This window comes from Cannabis sativa, chromosome 5, assembly GCF_029168945.1.
Source record: "Cannabis sativa cultivar Pink pepper isolate KNU-18-1 chromosome 5, ASM2916894v1, whole genome shotgun sequence".
Taxonomy (NCBI): Eukaryota; Viridiplantae; Streptophyta; class Magnoliopsida; order Rosales; family Cannabaceae; genus Cannabis; species Cannabis sativa.
The window spans coordinates 2,010,571-2,028,731 of NC_083605.1; the positions used below are offsets into that span (position 1 = coordinate 2,010,571).

At 28.0% G+C, this 18,161-nt stretch overlaps 1 protein-coding gene across 2 annotated transcripts; it reads right to left on the minus strand.

Moving 5' to 3' along the window:
* Positions 1-2,647: 2,647 nt before the first annotated feature.
* On the minus strand, positions 2,648-7,000 carry LOC133037746 (uncharacterized). 2 transcript variants are annotated; one of them, XR_009687753.1, is made up of 3 exons: positions 4,357-7,000; positions 3,631-4,276; positions 2,648-3,530 (listed from the first exon to the last, which is right to left on the minus strand). XR_009687753.1 is itself a non-coding variant. In XM_061115207.1 (2 exons), exons 1-2 carry the CDS (start codon positions 4,608-4,610, stop codon positions 4,084-4,086), a joined length of 447 nt encoding a protein of 148 aa, XP_060971190.1. In that variant the 5' UTR covers positions 4,611-7,000; the 3' UTR covers positions 3,562-4,083. The 2 variants fall into 2 exon arrangements, 1 of the variants encoding a protein (XP_060971190.1); XM_061115207.1 differs by lacking the exon at positions 2,648-3,530 and having other exon boundaries at positions 3,562-4,276.
* Positions 7,001-18,161: the final 11,161 nt, after the last annotated feature.

The window sequence follows — 18,161 nt, forward strand, 5'->3', positions numbered from 1 at the left end:
TACATATCTCATATATATATATAACATATATACTATAATATACATATATATCATATACACATAATATATACATTAATTACACAACTATATATGTTACATACCTCACACATATATAACATATATATACACATTAATATACATGATATATATTATATACACATATATAACATATATTATGTATGCATGTCTCATATAAATACATAGAAGTAATATTATTTCTACATATTTAATCACAAAAAATATATATTATATCACACTCTACATATATATAATATATATTACTCATATATACATATTATATATTATATATCTCACATATATACATATAATAACATGATATAAAATTCAAATATCATATATATAATATGATATAAACACATGATCACATATATATAACTTATATATATCACATGTATTACTATCATATAAAATAGTAAATCACATAATATTCACCATCATGCTCACCCATGAATGGCTTTCACATAAAATCTCTTATCCTTGTATTCTCACAATCTTGATTTATCACCTCTTCCATTGAAAAGGGATAAGCTTTTGATTGTTAGAGATTTTATAACAATGGAAGAAAATCAAGATTTATTACAACTCTATTGTAAAATAATACAAGGACTAAAATAAGAGATTGATTAAATATATGTTACAATACATATATATACACTAAATATATTACATATATATATATATATATATGAAAGGTAGAAGAGATGAAGATACAACACATATAATATAATATATGTATATATATAACTAGAGAATAATTTATATATAAACACTCACTCACAACCTTGAGTGTAGATTAGTGGGGATCACCATAACTTGAACAAGGTATTACACCTTTGTCCAAAAGCTTATTTCCCCCTATCTCTAAGCACTAAGGGAACTCTCTAGGAAATAGCTTTGGGAATTATCAAGCCTTAGGGTTTTCTAGCAAAGTGCTTTCTTGATAGAAAACTTCATCTCTTTTACAAATGAGCACCAAAGACCTCCTTTTATAATGTTTAGGTGATCACACATAGAATTCAAATTCCACACCTCATTTCTCTCCCATAAATGAGTATTAATCCATTTTGTAACAACTATATCATCATAATTTTGAATTCTATCATCATCTTTGTGTAACATCTCTTTTATTGTGTGATCAACACATGAGTTACAAGTGACAACAAATTGTAACTCCTCTCTAAGTTACAACATGTAGGTTACAAAAGTGTAGGTTATAAAATCATAGGTTACACATTTATTTACCATACACTTAATATATATTATTCACATATATTTATCACATTTTAATCTACTTTATTATTATATTATAAAATAATATAACAATATATATATATATATAACACTGGAATTGTACCAAAAAGAAGAAAATTAATAGCTTTTTTAATCTGGTACTTCACTTTTTAATTTAACAGGGGAATTACTTCATCTTCATCCTAGTAAATCCGAACTTAGAAAATAAAAAATAGTAGGATTATAAAGAAATACATAAAAATTATAAAAAAAATATAGTTGTATAGAATTTTAAATATTTTTATGGTTTTTAAAATTTTATTTACAAAAAATATGATCATTTACTATTTTATGTTTTACTCTTGTTATTTTGTTGTTGGTTTTTTGTTGTTGTATATAAACTTTTATGTTTTTTCGATGTTTTCTCAATACTTTTCATGTATCTAGTTTGCTTATTATTTTTATTTATAGAAAGAATATTGAAAAAAAAACATAAAAGTATAATTTTTTTATCAAAAATAATATTTTGTATAAATTTCGTAAAATAGTAATTTATCGGAAACAAAACGATGCATGCATCTTAATAAAGTAGTAAATTTTGACATATATATGACCCTATCAAAATTGAGCATTGTTATAAGATAATAGTAGTGTTTGTTACGTTCTAGACGTATCGTTTTGTAATTGGTCAGCGATATTCACAAAAAAATTATTATATTAATTAAATTATATAGTACCACATATTTAATTACACCAATAACAATACTAACACATAAAAAAAAATACTAAACATCAATAGTGCCTTTACCGTTCATCAAATTGAATAATATTATTGTTATACCTTTTCAAAGGTCATTGCATCATTTCATTTGCACTCACATCAAAATTGATCTACATCCAATGAGCTACCAGTTGAGGAGTTTTAGCTCAATTCTTAAAGCACTCATTTACGTACTTTTTTATTCTATTTTTTTAAAATAATTTATTATAATCTTATTTTTTTTCTATCTTACCTAATAAATTTATAGGGATTTGATTTTGTTATGTTATTGTACTTTCACGGATTGTAATCCGTAATGTACGGCAGCCATCAGATGAGGGAGTTATTTGATCTGACGGCGGAGATTTATCTAGGGGTAATTAGGGTTAAAAAGTAGAAACGTATCCTGACACTCATTTAATGTACCCAGAGACCCATCTAATATACTACGGAATACATTCCGTGAAAGTACATCACGGGACAAAATCATATCACTAAATTTATATTACAACATACATTATTTCTTTCATTTTTTCTCCATATCATTTAAATATAATATTTTCAATATGTTTTTGAAAAATTGAATTTTTGCAAATATCAATAAATATTACAGAAATATATTATATACTAGCAAAAAGCTACGTGCGAGGCACGTATACTAAATTTTATGCTAATTTTTTTCTATGTTAGTTGAAAGTGATACAATTAAAAATTAAAGAAAAAATATTATTAGTTATTAGGTGAGATTATTATTATGTGTATCTAAATATTATAGTTTATAATGTTGTCAATTAAAAGTTAATACCGAATGCAATATATTATTGTTTAAGAAAGCTTGATGATTTAAATATGTTCACTACTACAAAAACACCCTTTAGAGGCGGTTTTTAAGCCCTTTAGGCGTCGGTTTTCGCGAAATTCGCTACCGACGCTGATCAGGGCGACGCTAAAGGGTTTATATGAACCGACGCCATATATACCCCTATGGCGTCGGTTATTAGCTGGGAACCGACGCCATAAGGGTACATATGGCATCGGTTCCTAGCCAATAACCGACGCCATATATGGCGTAGGAACCGACGCCATATGTAGGCGAATTTCAGTTTTCCTCATTTTTTTTAAATTTAATTATATTATTTTAATTTTATATTTATTAATTTATATATTATTTTATTTAATTTAAATTACATATTTATTTAAATTTTAAATTACATATTTATTTAATTTAATTATATATTAATTACATTTTAAATTAAATAGTAATTAAATTTGGGTAAAAACATAATTTGATTTCATAAAAGTAATTAAATCTTACACAAACATGTAAAATTAGTTAAAAATATTAATAAGTTAATAAATCTAATTACAAGTTAATCTATAAAAATTACATAATGAAGAAAAATTCTTCGACCTTTGAACCTCAATCGTCACCGTGAATCACTGCCATCAATTGTTCGATCCACTTTCGCTGTAGTGGTAACAATTCTGTTTTTGGATCGTATTGCTTCTTACCCCCAAACTGTTAAAAAAAATTAAAAATTTATATTAGTTTATGTATATGTATATTATATATTTGTTATTATAAAATTTATATACTATGATCAATAATTAAAACTTACAGCTTTTTGATCTTGTATGTAACGGTTGGGGTTGGCACGTGCGACGATGTCAGTGATATATTTCAAAACATAAAAACCGCATTCTTGGCTTTTAGGTTGTCTTGGACAGTTTGCTTGTGAAATTCCTTGCCACGGGCCAAGATACTGATGTGCGTCCCCTATATACATGAATGCCCTGTTTGGGAAAATTATATTAGCATTTCAATTCGTTAGTTAATTTAAATTCGTTACATAAGAAGTCATTAAATTATTACCTTCCGATCATTTGTTCTATTTCTTCGGGAATTGGGCGGCCTTTTACAGGGTTTAAATGGATAATTTTCCTTGGCGCAACCACCACTAGCGTCCAATGCATCCTAGAAAATTATATTGGAATATAAGTAAGATAGTATAAAAATAATTTGAAGACATAATATAGAAATGAACAATTAGCACTAAAGAATTTAATAAAGTTTACCCGATATTCCAAGGAATAAAGAACATTTGGTGGTTGCTGTTCATTAATGATAACCAATTAGCCAATCGTCTTGCCGCATTGTCAAAAGACTGACTCTGTTCTTCATCGTTGATCCCATGCACTGTGAGAAGCTCTGAGTCGTAAAACTTGAAAATTTTTCTCAGACCGTTGATGCTCTCCCATATGTGCCTGCCAAAAAAAGTGTTAGTGCCTTATAATAATTTAACTATAATTTGATATAAGGTTAATTAGATTAAAGAAGAGTATACATCATTCCAAACAGCATTCCCTGGTTGCCGATGTAGTTACACGTAGCAACCTGCTGCAAATCCTCTCCAGATAAAATGATCTGGGTACGCGGTGCAATGAATCCTCGGGGGACAGAAATTGTGATTATATCACGTTTATCTTTGAGCCTTAGGAATTCATGAATCATCCATTTTAGCGAATTAGGGATCAACGCCATCTTCTCTTCCGTGAACAACTCATCTTCCCGTTCACCACGGCTTTGTGGAGAAAGCATCGGAGCTTTCCCCTTTGACGCATCACGTCTTGAGGGCGGTTGAGCGAGTGGACCCTAAACAAAACAGAACATCATATATATATATATATCAAATTTTATCTAAATTCTACCGAAATTTCGGCAGCATAACGGTTGTAATTGAATGACCCCAAAAATTTTGAACATGGCTGTATAACGACAAATAACACATATATAACAGTAGTTTGTTCATCCATCCCACCGCAGCACATATATTCGCAGAACCTACTTCACTACGGATGAATATTGAAGATATTCAAACTCCACTAATCATTAATAATTAATTTCAGTTGAGAAGTTACCTCGGTTGTTAAAATTAAGTGTTTAGGCCAAGGAAGGAACATCTGGTACACGTTCACCATGGTAATACCAATTAGTATAACTTCTATTGAAACCTCGTAAATACACATGGTCCTTAATCATTGTAATATTCCCTTTAGATACATTACAACAATCTACACACGGACAATGAATACGATCGTGATTTGTAGAATTCTTTAAGGCAAACTCTAAAAATGCATCGAACCCTACTTGAAATCGCAGTGTGTCTCTCTCCTTACGCATCCATGATTTATCCATAACAAAAATCCTATCCAAAAAAATTCAGTATTTAGTAACTACTTATAGCTAGTTACTAATTACACAATGTAACTAACTAAGTTTCTCACAATTTATTCATATTAATTTATAAATTACTCAAATTCTCGTTTTAGATTAGTTCATATTATTAGGTTGTTTTGTTGATTAGAATGTTATTAAAATGTTAAATATTTTTAATAAATAAAATTGAGGGGAAATTTTTTTGGTAAAGCAATAAAGGTATTAACTAATATTTTCCCCTTTTAATTAACTTTTGCTCTTTATTTTCTTTGAAAAATAAAAATCCACATTGAACCTCTCAAATGAAAGAAAAAAAAATAAAAAAAGAAGGATTTTATATGTTTATTTTGTTAATTTATTTAGTAACTAATTATATCTAGTTACTAATTACACAATGTAACTAACTAAGTTTCTCACACAATTTATTCATATTAATCTAAAAATTACTCAAATTTTCGTTTTACATTAGTTCATGTTATTAGGTTGTTTAGTTGATTAGAATGTTGGTAAAATTAAAAAGTTTACATAAATGTGAATATTATTATTTTTTATGTGACCTAACTTCTTATTACTATGTTATAATTAACTATATTATGAATGGTTTTAGTAAGATTTATCCTAATTCTACCGAAATTTCGGCAGCATAACGGCTGTAATTGGACGTTCCCAAAAATTTTACAAGTGCCTAAAATAACAAACAAAACAGATAAACAATACAAAATTAATCCACCCATCCGACCGCAGTACATGTATTCGCAGAACCTACTTCACTACGGATGAATATTTAAGATATTCAAACTCAACTAACATGCATTGATAATTAATTATATATTAAGAAAAAGTTAGTAAAAGTATATACCTATAATTGCAAGCCCAAATACGCTACACACAAAATTATGCCGAACCCCTATAATATAAAGAAATACAACGAAATTACAAAATTAATTATTTCATAACTTATAACTAGTTATAAAAAATTGTAACAAGTTACTTAGTTACTAAATTATACATACATATATATAATCAATTATATCTCACACTATTATCTCAAAAAAATAAAATTATATCACACACTAATTCAATTTTAAAATTTTTATTTCTAAACTAATGAAATCCCTCCAATGTCATTTTAATCAGAATAAATATTTATTGCAAAAAATATATAAAATACAATTACAAAATTTATTTTCATAAAAAATATACACACACTATATACACACACACAATATATACACACATTATATACAAATATTCAATAAAATATACAAATACATATATATACTATACATTGTGGTATAAATTATTACCTAATAACCGCAATCCGACGACCACCGTAAAAAATCCCGACACTATACACATAAAACACAATAATATTACTAATAAAATAAAAAAACTCAAATAATAATTTACAAAAACAAAAAATAAAACAATATACATAATACAATAAGAATAGAAGCAATATTTATACCTTAAACGAGGTTGAGATTGAACAATTTCTCAACAAAAATGGGTGGCCGGATTTCACACCCAAAATTTACTATTTGGGTTCGGATGACACTTTTAGAGGCTAAAAAATCAAAACTTTTTAGGTGTATGTTATTAAGTATCGAAAATGTAGGATTTTAAAAAAAAAATGGGCTGAAATGGTTGAGAAATGGGGGAGATATGGTTGAAAGAAGCTTGTTCGGCGAGGGTTTTTGCTGGGTTTTTTTCTCTCTGGTTTTTGCTGGGTGGGGAAATGGCTGAGTGAAATGAAGGAGGAAGACGAGCCATAGGGTTTATTCAGAGATCGACCCTATGCCATCGGTTCCTTCATAGGAACCGACGGCATAGGGTACACGTGTCAGGTTTTCGTGTACCCTATGCCGTCGGTTCCTATGAAGGAACCGACGGCATAGGGTATTTCAGAAAAAAAAAATAAAAATTAATTTCCAACCGCCTCTAAATGGTATAATGCAATTTTATACCTACAGTTTTTATCAAAAAACCGCCTCTAAATGTCAATTTCGAACATAGCGGGTATTTTCACACCCTTTAGCTTCCCTTTTTATAAATGAGGTTGAAAAAACTGCCTCTAAAGGCTAACATTGTAGTAGTGGTTCTTAAGTTAATCCAAAAATAAATTAAAAATTGATGTTCCAATACTTAAAGAAACATTACTTAAATGGGTGTAAGATAAAAAGAAAATTAAAAATCAATCTCTAAATTATTGATAATTGAAGATAGCATTTGTCTAAAAATTGTAGATAAGAAAACTAATGATAGTCATTGGTGGATTTCAATCTTCATTTGCTTCGATAGAGACAATAGTGTAATTTTTGTATTTTGCACTTTTCATTCTAGCCGGGTTCGCATATATCTGGATTGTTCATTTTTTCGTTGATAAATTGCATATGGTAGTGTCGACAAAGCGGCGGTGTTCTTGCAAACCGTGATATATTTTCATTTAAGATGATTAGACATGGTATGCATAGCTTATTTAATTAAAAAAACCAACTTATGAAAAGCATGTAAAACTATTTTATTTTTTTAAAATTACACATCTGCAGTATATTTCATTAGTTGGGCAGCAGTATACGAAAATATTTTTTCCACAATATCTGCGAACATGACAGCAGATAGGCTGTTTTTTGTAATATACCGTGGTGTAGGAAATCCTTCCTAGCCGCATGTTGGCTTGTCACATATAATTTTTTCATTGCGATTGCATAAATTTATTTTTTTATGACATGCGTCACATGATATGCAATAAAAACTCTAGACAGTATCAGTTACTTTTATTGCCACCTCAATCTAAAAATATTTTTTCTGCATCCAAATCAAATTGTGTTTTATAAAGTAAATATTGTAGTAGTCTTTACTTCATTCAGTTGTAGATTTTTCGTCAACTCTAAAATTTAGATATTAATCACTATTTCGCTAATATATTTAATTGTGCTTCTAATTTATGAGCACATGATCAAAAATAGTGTTGTAATGTACTCTCTAATTTGTTTGTTTTTTTTTTTTTTGCATCTAATGCCTCATGTTTAATTATGATAAATTTTGGTGAGTTTTAGTAAATGTTTTTATTTTTTTGTTTGTATTAATAACTTAAACATAGAGAAATTAATAAGATTGGCATTTCTTTTTGTAATAATAACTAAACATGCATGCCCAAACAACTCTCCCTTTTCCTTTTATAATAATTCTCTCCATATATATATATATTTATATATATATATAGTGAGATTTTTAAATTAAGGTGTCATTTTTATTTATTCAAGATCTAAATTATGTTTTTTTTTTCATCATTGAAGGAATATAAACTATGTTTTCGTGAAACTAATTATTTATGAAACACGTATTTAAATTAATTTTCAAATAATTTATAGTATCAAAATTATAATTCATAAAAACTCTTATATATAAATCCACGCATGCATGCATAGAACTAATTATTTATGAAACACTTTCAGCGATACCCTAAATCATATTGATAACTATTCAAAATATGGTGTAGAATAGTTGGATTATGTAAGAGTACTGTCAAGATTTATTTTATTATATATAAATAAAGAGTGACCCATAAATTTCTCATAAACTATTTTATTTTTAATAATAAATAATTTTATTTTTGATATAAATAAAAAATCACCCATAAATTTTTCATAAACCAAGAAATTCTGTTATATAGGCACACTTTATATAGAATAGATATATATATATAAAACTGTATACGTCTACAGCGGCAGAATGTAATTTTGTTATTGCAGAAACCAGTTTTACAGAAACAAACCAGAACTGATAGAATATAAAAATAATTGCAGAAAATTAAATCACTTGACACAAGATATTTGTACGTGGTATCAGTGTTCTTTCAAACACTACTAGTCCATGGAGCCACGCCCAAAGAATGAAATCAATTAGTAAAGTATCAAAGTTTACAAAAGCAATTAACTTAAACAAATTTAGACTCCCTCTAGTGATTTGCCGCAACCCTTTGTAATATTCCACCTTGCTAATCTGATCTCTGAAACAGACCAAGTAGTGAACTCCCTTCTGCTATTGATGTGTGCTTACTTCCTCCCGAAGTAAGGCTTAAACAAATCTTCTCCCGAAGATATATGCTCACTTCCTGTCAAAATGAGACTTGGAAAAGTCTTCTCCCGAAGACTCACGCTTGTTCAAAGCTTCTCTTCTACCTATTCTAAGAATAGTATGAGATCATAATAAGAAAACCAAAACCTAGTTGAACACTCTATGTTTTTACAAATAAAACACTCTTCTCACAAAAAAAAAAAAAAAGATATGAAAATATGAGACTAGAAGAGATAATTAGGTCCTATTTATAGAACATAGAAACCCTAGAGACAGCTGTATAAAACTTTCTTAAAAAAATTCTTGATTTGCAGCATCAGAATCGGGTTTCGCAGTAACAGATCAGGACCAGAAAGGAAACTTTCCAAATTGAAACAAGATCACAAATTTGGACTTCAAACCTGCCAAATAAAGATAATTTGATTTGTTCTAATAAACGAAAAATCGAAATCATCAATTAGAAAAAGAGAAAGTGAAGTTTCCCAAAATTAGACAATTTTCTCAAAAAAGTCACATTAATCGGACCCCTAAGTATTACCACGTACAATACTGGCGTTAACGCAAAGTGAAACCATATATAATTGTGTCATTTTTGGGTTAAGAGCACTCTCAATAATTTTTTACTTTATTTTTTAAAATATCTCACCAGAATTTACTTTTTTTTTTATATATATATTTTACCTTATATATTTATATTACATATCATACATCAACTTCACTATATTATTTGAATTTTATATCTTTTTATATTTTTTTTTATTAATTAACACAAAGAAATATACAAAAATGAGGAAAAATAATTATGAAAAAATTAATTAAAGAAATGAAAGAGTAAAGAAAATAAAATATAAAATATATTTTACCTATTCACTATTCATTAAACTAAATGTAGAGATCGATTTTTTTTTTAAAATTTGAAATAAGTTATAATAGCTAAAAGAGAAATGCTAAAAGACACGAGTAATGTCCAATAGCAATGCTCTAGCTATAAATGACTTTAAATAAATGTGTACGAATGTCAACTCAATTTTATTACAGAAATGAAATATATCACCCAAACTCATTTATTATTTAGGGTAATAAATGTGTACTGGTGTTAGGGCCCAGGACAAAGACTAGCCTATATTTATATAGTTTTCAAATTAATTAGATCAAGACCATTCTTTAACTCATTTCGCACATGGAAATTTGTATCGTTAATTTAGGAAAGTTTCATAAAACCAAAAGCAATTGACTAATCACCTAAATTAAGTAATTTTTATAGGAAAAGTTTCATCTTTCATAAGATTCTATTGTTATTATTATTAGGGCTTTTTTCATAAATGTACAACAAAAATAACATAATTATAAAAAATATGCAAAAAAAAAAAAGTATTTTAAAAACTTACACATTTTGAAAACTTATTACATAAAACCATACATTTTAATAATTAAATAATATAAATCATTAATAATTAAACTAAGTATCATAATTAGATTAATGTAATTAATAATGTTTGTAAAATTATTTTGTAACATATTATCTTTATGTTTATTAAATTAATGTTTTAAAAATTATTAATATTAAAATATGTTTATTAAAACTCAAAATAAAAAATTTCATAAAATTAATTAAATAAATAATAAATAGTTTTACAAAAATAAACAAGTTAAATACTTTTTTATTAAAAAATAAATGTTTATTATCTATTTTAGTATGAATTATTATAATTTAATAAGATTTTTTTAATAAAATACAATGTCAAATTATAAACATTAATGTATATAAATATAAATCAATGCTTAAAATTACTAAAAAAATAAACATGACACACAAAGAGTGATATAATAAATATATGTGAATATTATTATTTTGTTTATTAAATTAGTATGTTTAATAAATAAAAAACAAAATAAACATATATATACAAAGTATTTTATATTATCATGTAATCATAAAAATCGACATAGCCAATTTATATTATACTAAAATAAATATATTTTCTTTCTATTGTTTCTATATATTGATTATTTTCTAATGAGTTATAGTGAATAAATTTTCTATTGAAATAAAATTCTTACATTAAAAAATAAATAAAGAAACATAACTTTATAAACTCTAAATATTATTTAATTAGAAAAATAAAAATGACACAATAGACAAAGAAAAAGAATAAACAATTTTATATATATACATTATTTATTTTCTAAAAAAATTATTAAAAAATAAACATGACACACATAGGGTTATATAATAAATCTATGTGAATATTATTATTATGTTTATTAAATTAGTGTATGTTTAATTAATAGAAAATAAAATAAATACATATACACATACAATAGTATGAATACATTTATATTCAAATTATGTTTTTATGTTAAGTACATTTATGTTTAAATTTAACAAGAATTATGGAATTTAGAAAAAAAAAATATAAAATAATCAATAATTATTACTATATATATTATAAAAAAAATTGAAGAAAAAAAAGTTTATAATTGTATATAAAAATGTATGTGAAAATGGTAATAATTTTTTTTTCCATATTTTGTAATTAAAATTGAGTTGACATTTGTACACAAAGAAATTAAATCTTAAAATTTATGAAGATAATATTATTGCAACAATAACGACAACACCATGAAAAATAATTAAAATTAAAAAAAAAAAAAAATAGCATGTGTTTTCTAATATAGAGCCTGAGAACGAAGTTGTAATTAACAGTACTTATCAAAAGATAATAATAAGAAATTATGTTATTTTTTAAGTCTTAATAATAAGAAGTAAGTATCCATATAAATAATAAAGAAAAAAAAACAAATACATATAATGAAATGCTAAAGGATTAATAACATTAAATTAATAATTTAAGCTCAAAATAAAGAGTAATAATAAAAGTAGAAACTTATCTAAAGAAAGGTAGTCAATGAATTAATTGCTTTTGGTGCTACCTACCAGTACAAATTTTACATGTGCAAAATGAGCTAAAGAAAGATAATGTATTTTTTGGTCTTTAATTTCTTAATATTGTAATAATTACATCTTATTACAATCTTTTACTTAACTTCTACGTCCGAAATCACATATCAGAGTATTTTTTTTCAATTTTTTTATAGCGGCGGTCCAAGACATCCCATTTCTCCTTATCTTAATATAGTAATTACCAGTCTTATGCATGCTAATCTTCTTTTCTTTTTCTGTTTTCTGTTTTCTCCTTTTTTTTTTTTTAATGAAACAGCATCTAGAGATAGAGAGCATTGTATGAATTGCATTTTTCCAAGGTATATCAAAGTATGAATTTCAAAATTTTACTTTAGATTTTTGTAATTTGTGGCTGAAAGGCAAGGCAGCTCTGAGCATAGGCGGGCTAAGCCTGTGCCTAAGGCCCACCTAGCTCAGGGGCCTAAAAAAAATTTATCCCCTAAGACATCAAGGACCCAAGTGAGACTATGAAACATTGCTTTAGCTTTAATCTCATGAGATGTGAAGTTTCCAATTATTGGTTTAGCAAGAGCGGCTACAACTTGGCCTTTGTCATTACGGATCACTGCTCCAACTCCAATAGTGTTTGGATAAGTATTCAAAGTTGCATCTACATTTAGTTTAAGGGCACCAGTTAGCGGCGTCAATGGAACCTGAACTGGTATCGTTGGGGAGAGCCTTGGGGTTGCACTCTACGCCAGATGGAATTTTAGGCAAGCTACTCGAAAGTTGTGCAAGTAATTTATAGCAAAGATAGCTACTATTGAGGATGGTTTCGGTATAGCTCCATGAACTGCTTTATTTCTTTCAGTCCATATTGCCTAGAGAAGACAAAAAAGCTTGTTCCATTTCAACCTTAGTAAGTATTGACGAAAGATGTACCCAAATATCTTCTTTATGCATAACGAAAGCTTTAGCCCAATCAAGCACCATTTGGGAATGCCGTCAAACCAAACGAGCATATTTACATCCAAAAAGTTCATGTCCAATAGATTTCCAAGTTCTCATACAAATCGAGCAAGTAGAGTCTGTTATCACTTTCCTTCTTACTAGTGAAGTAGCTACAAGAAGAGCATCTTGGAGGACTCTCTAAGCAAGAATTTTAATTCCTTGTGACCAGGAATTCATGAATCAAAACCACATCTGACTCGTCTATCCTCACCAAAATTCCATCTCAAACCAGTCGATAAAAGCTCTCTCTTCCCCTCATAATTCCTTGCCAAGTAATAGATGGTGAATGTCTATGATGTACTTCCAAAAAAGAATTATTTGGGAATTATTGACTCTTGAGAACTCTGCAGTATATTCTCCATGCTTCCTTGGCGAGAAGAGTCTCATTAAAATGCACAAAATATCAAAAGTCCATACCTACACCTCCCTTAATTTACAAAGCAATTCCAACTTTTCCAATGTATTTTCGACCATTTTTTTATCTTTTCCCCACTAAAAGCTTGACATCATAAGTTGGCTGCAAATGTTATTAGGTAGTTGAAAACAACTCATGACATACGTAGGAATCGATTGAACCACCGCTTTAAGAATTACCTATAATAAAAGGTCATTCTTACTATTTTTTTATTAATTAATATGATATGTGTAATAATTTTAGAATATTATAAAAAGTTTTGTTACAAATATTTTAATAATATATTGAAAAAAATTAATAAGTAAAAATCCTTACAGTAACAAATTATAAAAAATTAATTAATAATTATTATAAATTTAATTTTAAATATAATTAATTATAATGAATTTTATAAGAAAATAAAGTATTAAGTTACAAGATGATTATTATTTATCTATTTTTTAATTTCTAAATTAATCATATATAGTAATTTAATAATTAAAAATAAATGCAATCGTTGTGATTATAAATTTAATGACCATTGAAAATCTCCTTCAAGCAACTTTGCTAATAAAATAGTGATCTTGGACCAACTATAACCATATGATCATTTCTCCCACTGATACATAAAACAGTAAAATTAAACAAAAGATACAACAATGACATTGTAGATGTGATAGTCAGGGGGAAATATCGGGTAAGCTGTGCAATCCCACACCGCCTGGAAAGGTCAAGTGGGATGATTCTGAGACTGTGTAGGTATGGGACTACACAGTTGAAGAGGGTTTAAATGGATTGATTGATACTACCTATATCAACAAGATGCATCTTGTTTTTCGGTAGCCCATCACGAAAGAACTCCATAGTTAAGCGTGCTTGACCTGGAATAATTTCAGGATGGGTGACCTCCTGGGAAATTTTTCCAAGAAGCGTGCGAGTGAGGACAAAGTACAATGAAAACACTCGTGTTGGTCTGTATGGTCAGTCATCAGTCCATGAAGCAACCAGAGTGACGTACTCGTGTATAAGAGCTATGAGTCCGTGGGTGTAAGGATCCAATGGAAGCTTGAAGCAGGGACGTTACAGTAGAGGCTTCACATGGAAGCCCAAAAAATTGAGGAAATAGTATATTAATATATATAGTAAATAGTAAATCCAAACCGAGTTGCATATGTATGCCGCCTGACTTCAGTTTATTGGTACATGATTGCCAAATTGTTTTATCTTCTTTGAGTCATGTTGTTCAATTTGTTGAACGACTTGTGAACAAAGTTGCCTATTATTTGGCGCGTAGCTCTTATTTTTTCCCAAGTCGTACTTTTTAGGATTAGCAGTTAAGTCTTGAATTGCGTAATATTGTAATGGTTGATTTTTTTGGTTAATGAAAGTTAATCTTTATTCAAAAAATATATGTACTTGAGTTTCCCAACTTCATAAATGGCCTTGTCTTTAATGATACCCAACCAAAAAAAGTCATTTTTTAAAGTTACTATTTGTTTTGTTGGCCTCGCTGTTCCACCATATTGGGTCACCACCTCACTTTAACTCTTACATTAATATGATATTATCAATTTTGGAACTAAATATTTATAGTTTTATTTTTAGACATTTTCCTCAAAGACCTCATACTAATAAAATAAGTAAAATACTTATATCCAACGTAACTCTTACTCATTTTTTTGATGTAGGACTTAGACTGATACCCTAAGTACTACTCAAAGAAGAGAATTTTGTGGACTTAAAAGTTGATCCACAAAGATCAATGTTAAGAGATTGATAAAATGTATTTTTTTTTTCTTTGTTTAATTGACAATAAAGTAGGTTGGGAAAGTTAATGAGCCAAACCACCCACCAACTAAAATTAAATGAAAGAGAAAAATAAATTCCAACCTTTTTTTTTCTTAACCACAATCGATCTAACTCAACTCAGCTTTCTTGTAAAAAATAATGCTTTAATCTCAATTTTAAAACAAAAGACCAACTTCAAAACATAGTCAAATTAATAAACTAAACATTTAATTGTGACATTCTACAATATTAAAATATAGCAGGCAAAACCTGCCTGGTATTGATTGTTTTAATAAATACTGTATATATAAATATATGATATGATATTATAATGTAATCCAAAGTCATCACACTCATCAGTGTGACCCATTCCTATATAAATGCAAACATGCATGTGTGACCAAATTAGCATCATCAATAATCCTAAACAACTTTCTTATCGAGCATTGTTATTGGACATCAAGGTCGACTTAACTATAAGGCAACTTAGGCAATCGCCTAAGGTCTCACAAAATTTAAGGTCTACATTTTAATGGTAATATACATTATCTTTTTATAATATGGGTGATATACATTAAAAAAATATATTTCATATATTTTCAGAAAAAAAAAAATTCTTCATGAACATTAATATTGGCTACTAATTGATTGTCAACATTACAATTAAATTAATTTTAAATCTAAAATTTTAGAACTATTAATTAATAATTAATGATTTTTTCTTAAAAAAAATTATATATAAAACAAGTTTAAATAATACCATAATATTTTCTTATATTTATACTTATTTTATTGTGATCAATTTTTTGACTATTAATTTATTTTTTTATTAAAGATTTTTATAAATGAATTAAAGTTCGAAGAAAAAAATTATAGTTTGATGATCATTAATATAAAAAGTAAAAAAAAAATCTTAATAATAAGAATTTAAAATTAGTTTTTCTGAAAAAATAAAATTTCAATAAATCTTGAGAAAATTAATAATTTTGTCAAAAATGACTAATTTAATTTTCACTAAGGCCTTGTTTAAGCTTCGCCTAAGACCTTGTACAAGTTTGAGATGGCCTTGTTGGGCACCAATCGTGCCCTGCACCTTTTATAGGTAGTGTTTTAAGATTGGTTATCGATATTTCTTAAAAAGTATTTTCTTAAGTTATATGAGACACAATACTTAATTACATAAATATCAATATGACAGTAAGAATGTTACTAAGCATATCTCTATGTCTCTCTCTCTATCTACTACTGTTGAGTGTTTAAAAGCTTCATGCTCATATCTCACAAAAGCTTACACACACTCTCATTATATAATATTATTATAGTAGTTCTGTATCTCATAAATATTATATTCTCTCTTTATTTCTTCACTCTAGTCTTTATTTATATGAAAATTTTTATAGTGTGAATTTTTTGTCTAAAAATACGAGTACAATCTCGTAAAAAGTTGACGCGTTCCGAATGGAAAAGAATGATGTGTCAATAATATGGATCTTGTAAAAGCTGACCTCACATGATTTAAACTTGCAAGAAGATGCGATTGGGACATGGTCTAGTCGGATATTATTTCAAGCATTATTAGCGATGAAAAATTAATAGTGGTCATGCATATATCGATTATATATGATGAGCAAGTATGTCATCTCTCCTGCGATGAGTAAAGACCACTTCTTTACATAGGTTTGGTCTAAATGACTAAGTACATGTTGAGACTCACATGTTCTAAGTTATCAACCCAGAGAATGTCCAAATATGCAATTTAGGATGATCACAAATATTTATTAATTACAGGCCCAAAGGCCCGTTATGCAGTATAACACCACAAAGCCTGTGAGCTCACGTGTTAGGAATATGAATAGGTGATCTACAAATCAATAAGTCGCAGACGTTAAGCAATTAATCAGTAATAGATAAAACTGTTCTTGCATTTATTCTTTGCATATTTGTATTAATTAAGATATAATTAAATGTAATAAGGGTCCTTTTTTGACTGGTTATGTAAGATCAATGGACACTTACTCTCTATATGAATGAGTAATTCAAATCAAATAAACTAAGCTAAAACTATTGCAAAAGTAGACTAATAAGTAGATCAAGCTATGACTAAGCCAATATACTTCTCTGTCTTCTTCACTTTCCTGTTCTTGTTTTTGTATATTTCATAGCCTAAACTTTGAGTACTCGTTATTCTAGGTAAGTACTCGTATAACTGCAAGTGGGTGTTCTTGCTTCGCTTGAATACTCACTTTTTGGTGTTATCTAAATTCTTTTGATAACATTTGGTGTCGTCTGTGGGAATAATTTTCTGATATTTCTAGGATTTTAGAGGAGAATCGCAATGGCTACAGATCAGACATACATGAATAACAACAATGAAACCATTAACCTAGGCATAACCAATGTCCCTATCACTAACAGTGGAGCCACTCCTGTCGACACCACTGTTGGAGGAAGGGGACATACTACCACGACTCCCCTAAACATTTTTCCACAATTTTTAGGTCTAGTTGGTGAGACCTCGACACTGGTAACCACTTTGGGCTACTTTTCGCCAATCACACCTATCCCTGCCACTGAGGGTATAGTGCTATTGATAAGCACCCAGTACACGACAGTCCAAGAACAAATGCAAGCCTTGGAGGCTGAAATTACAGGGAGAAATCAAACCCATACCAGATGTCCACAGCGAATTCCCAATCAGTGTCGCATGGATAACCAAGTAACTAATAGTACTAGGCGTCATAATGAACATGCTAAT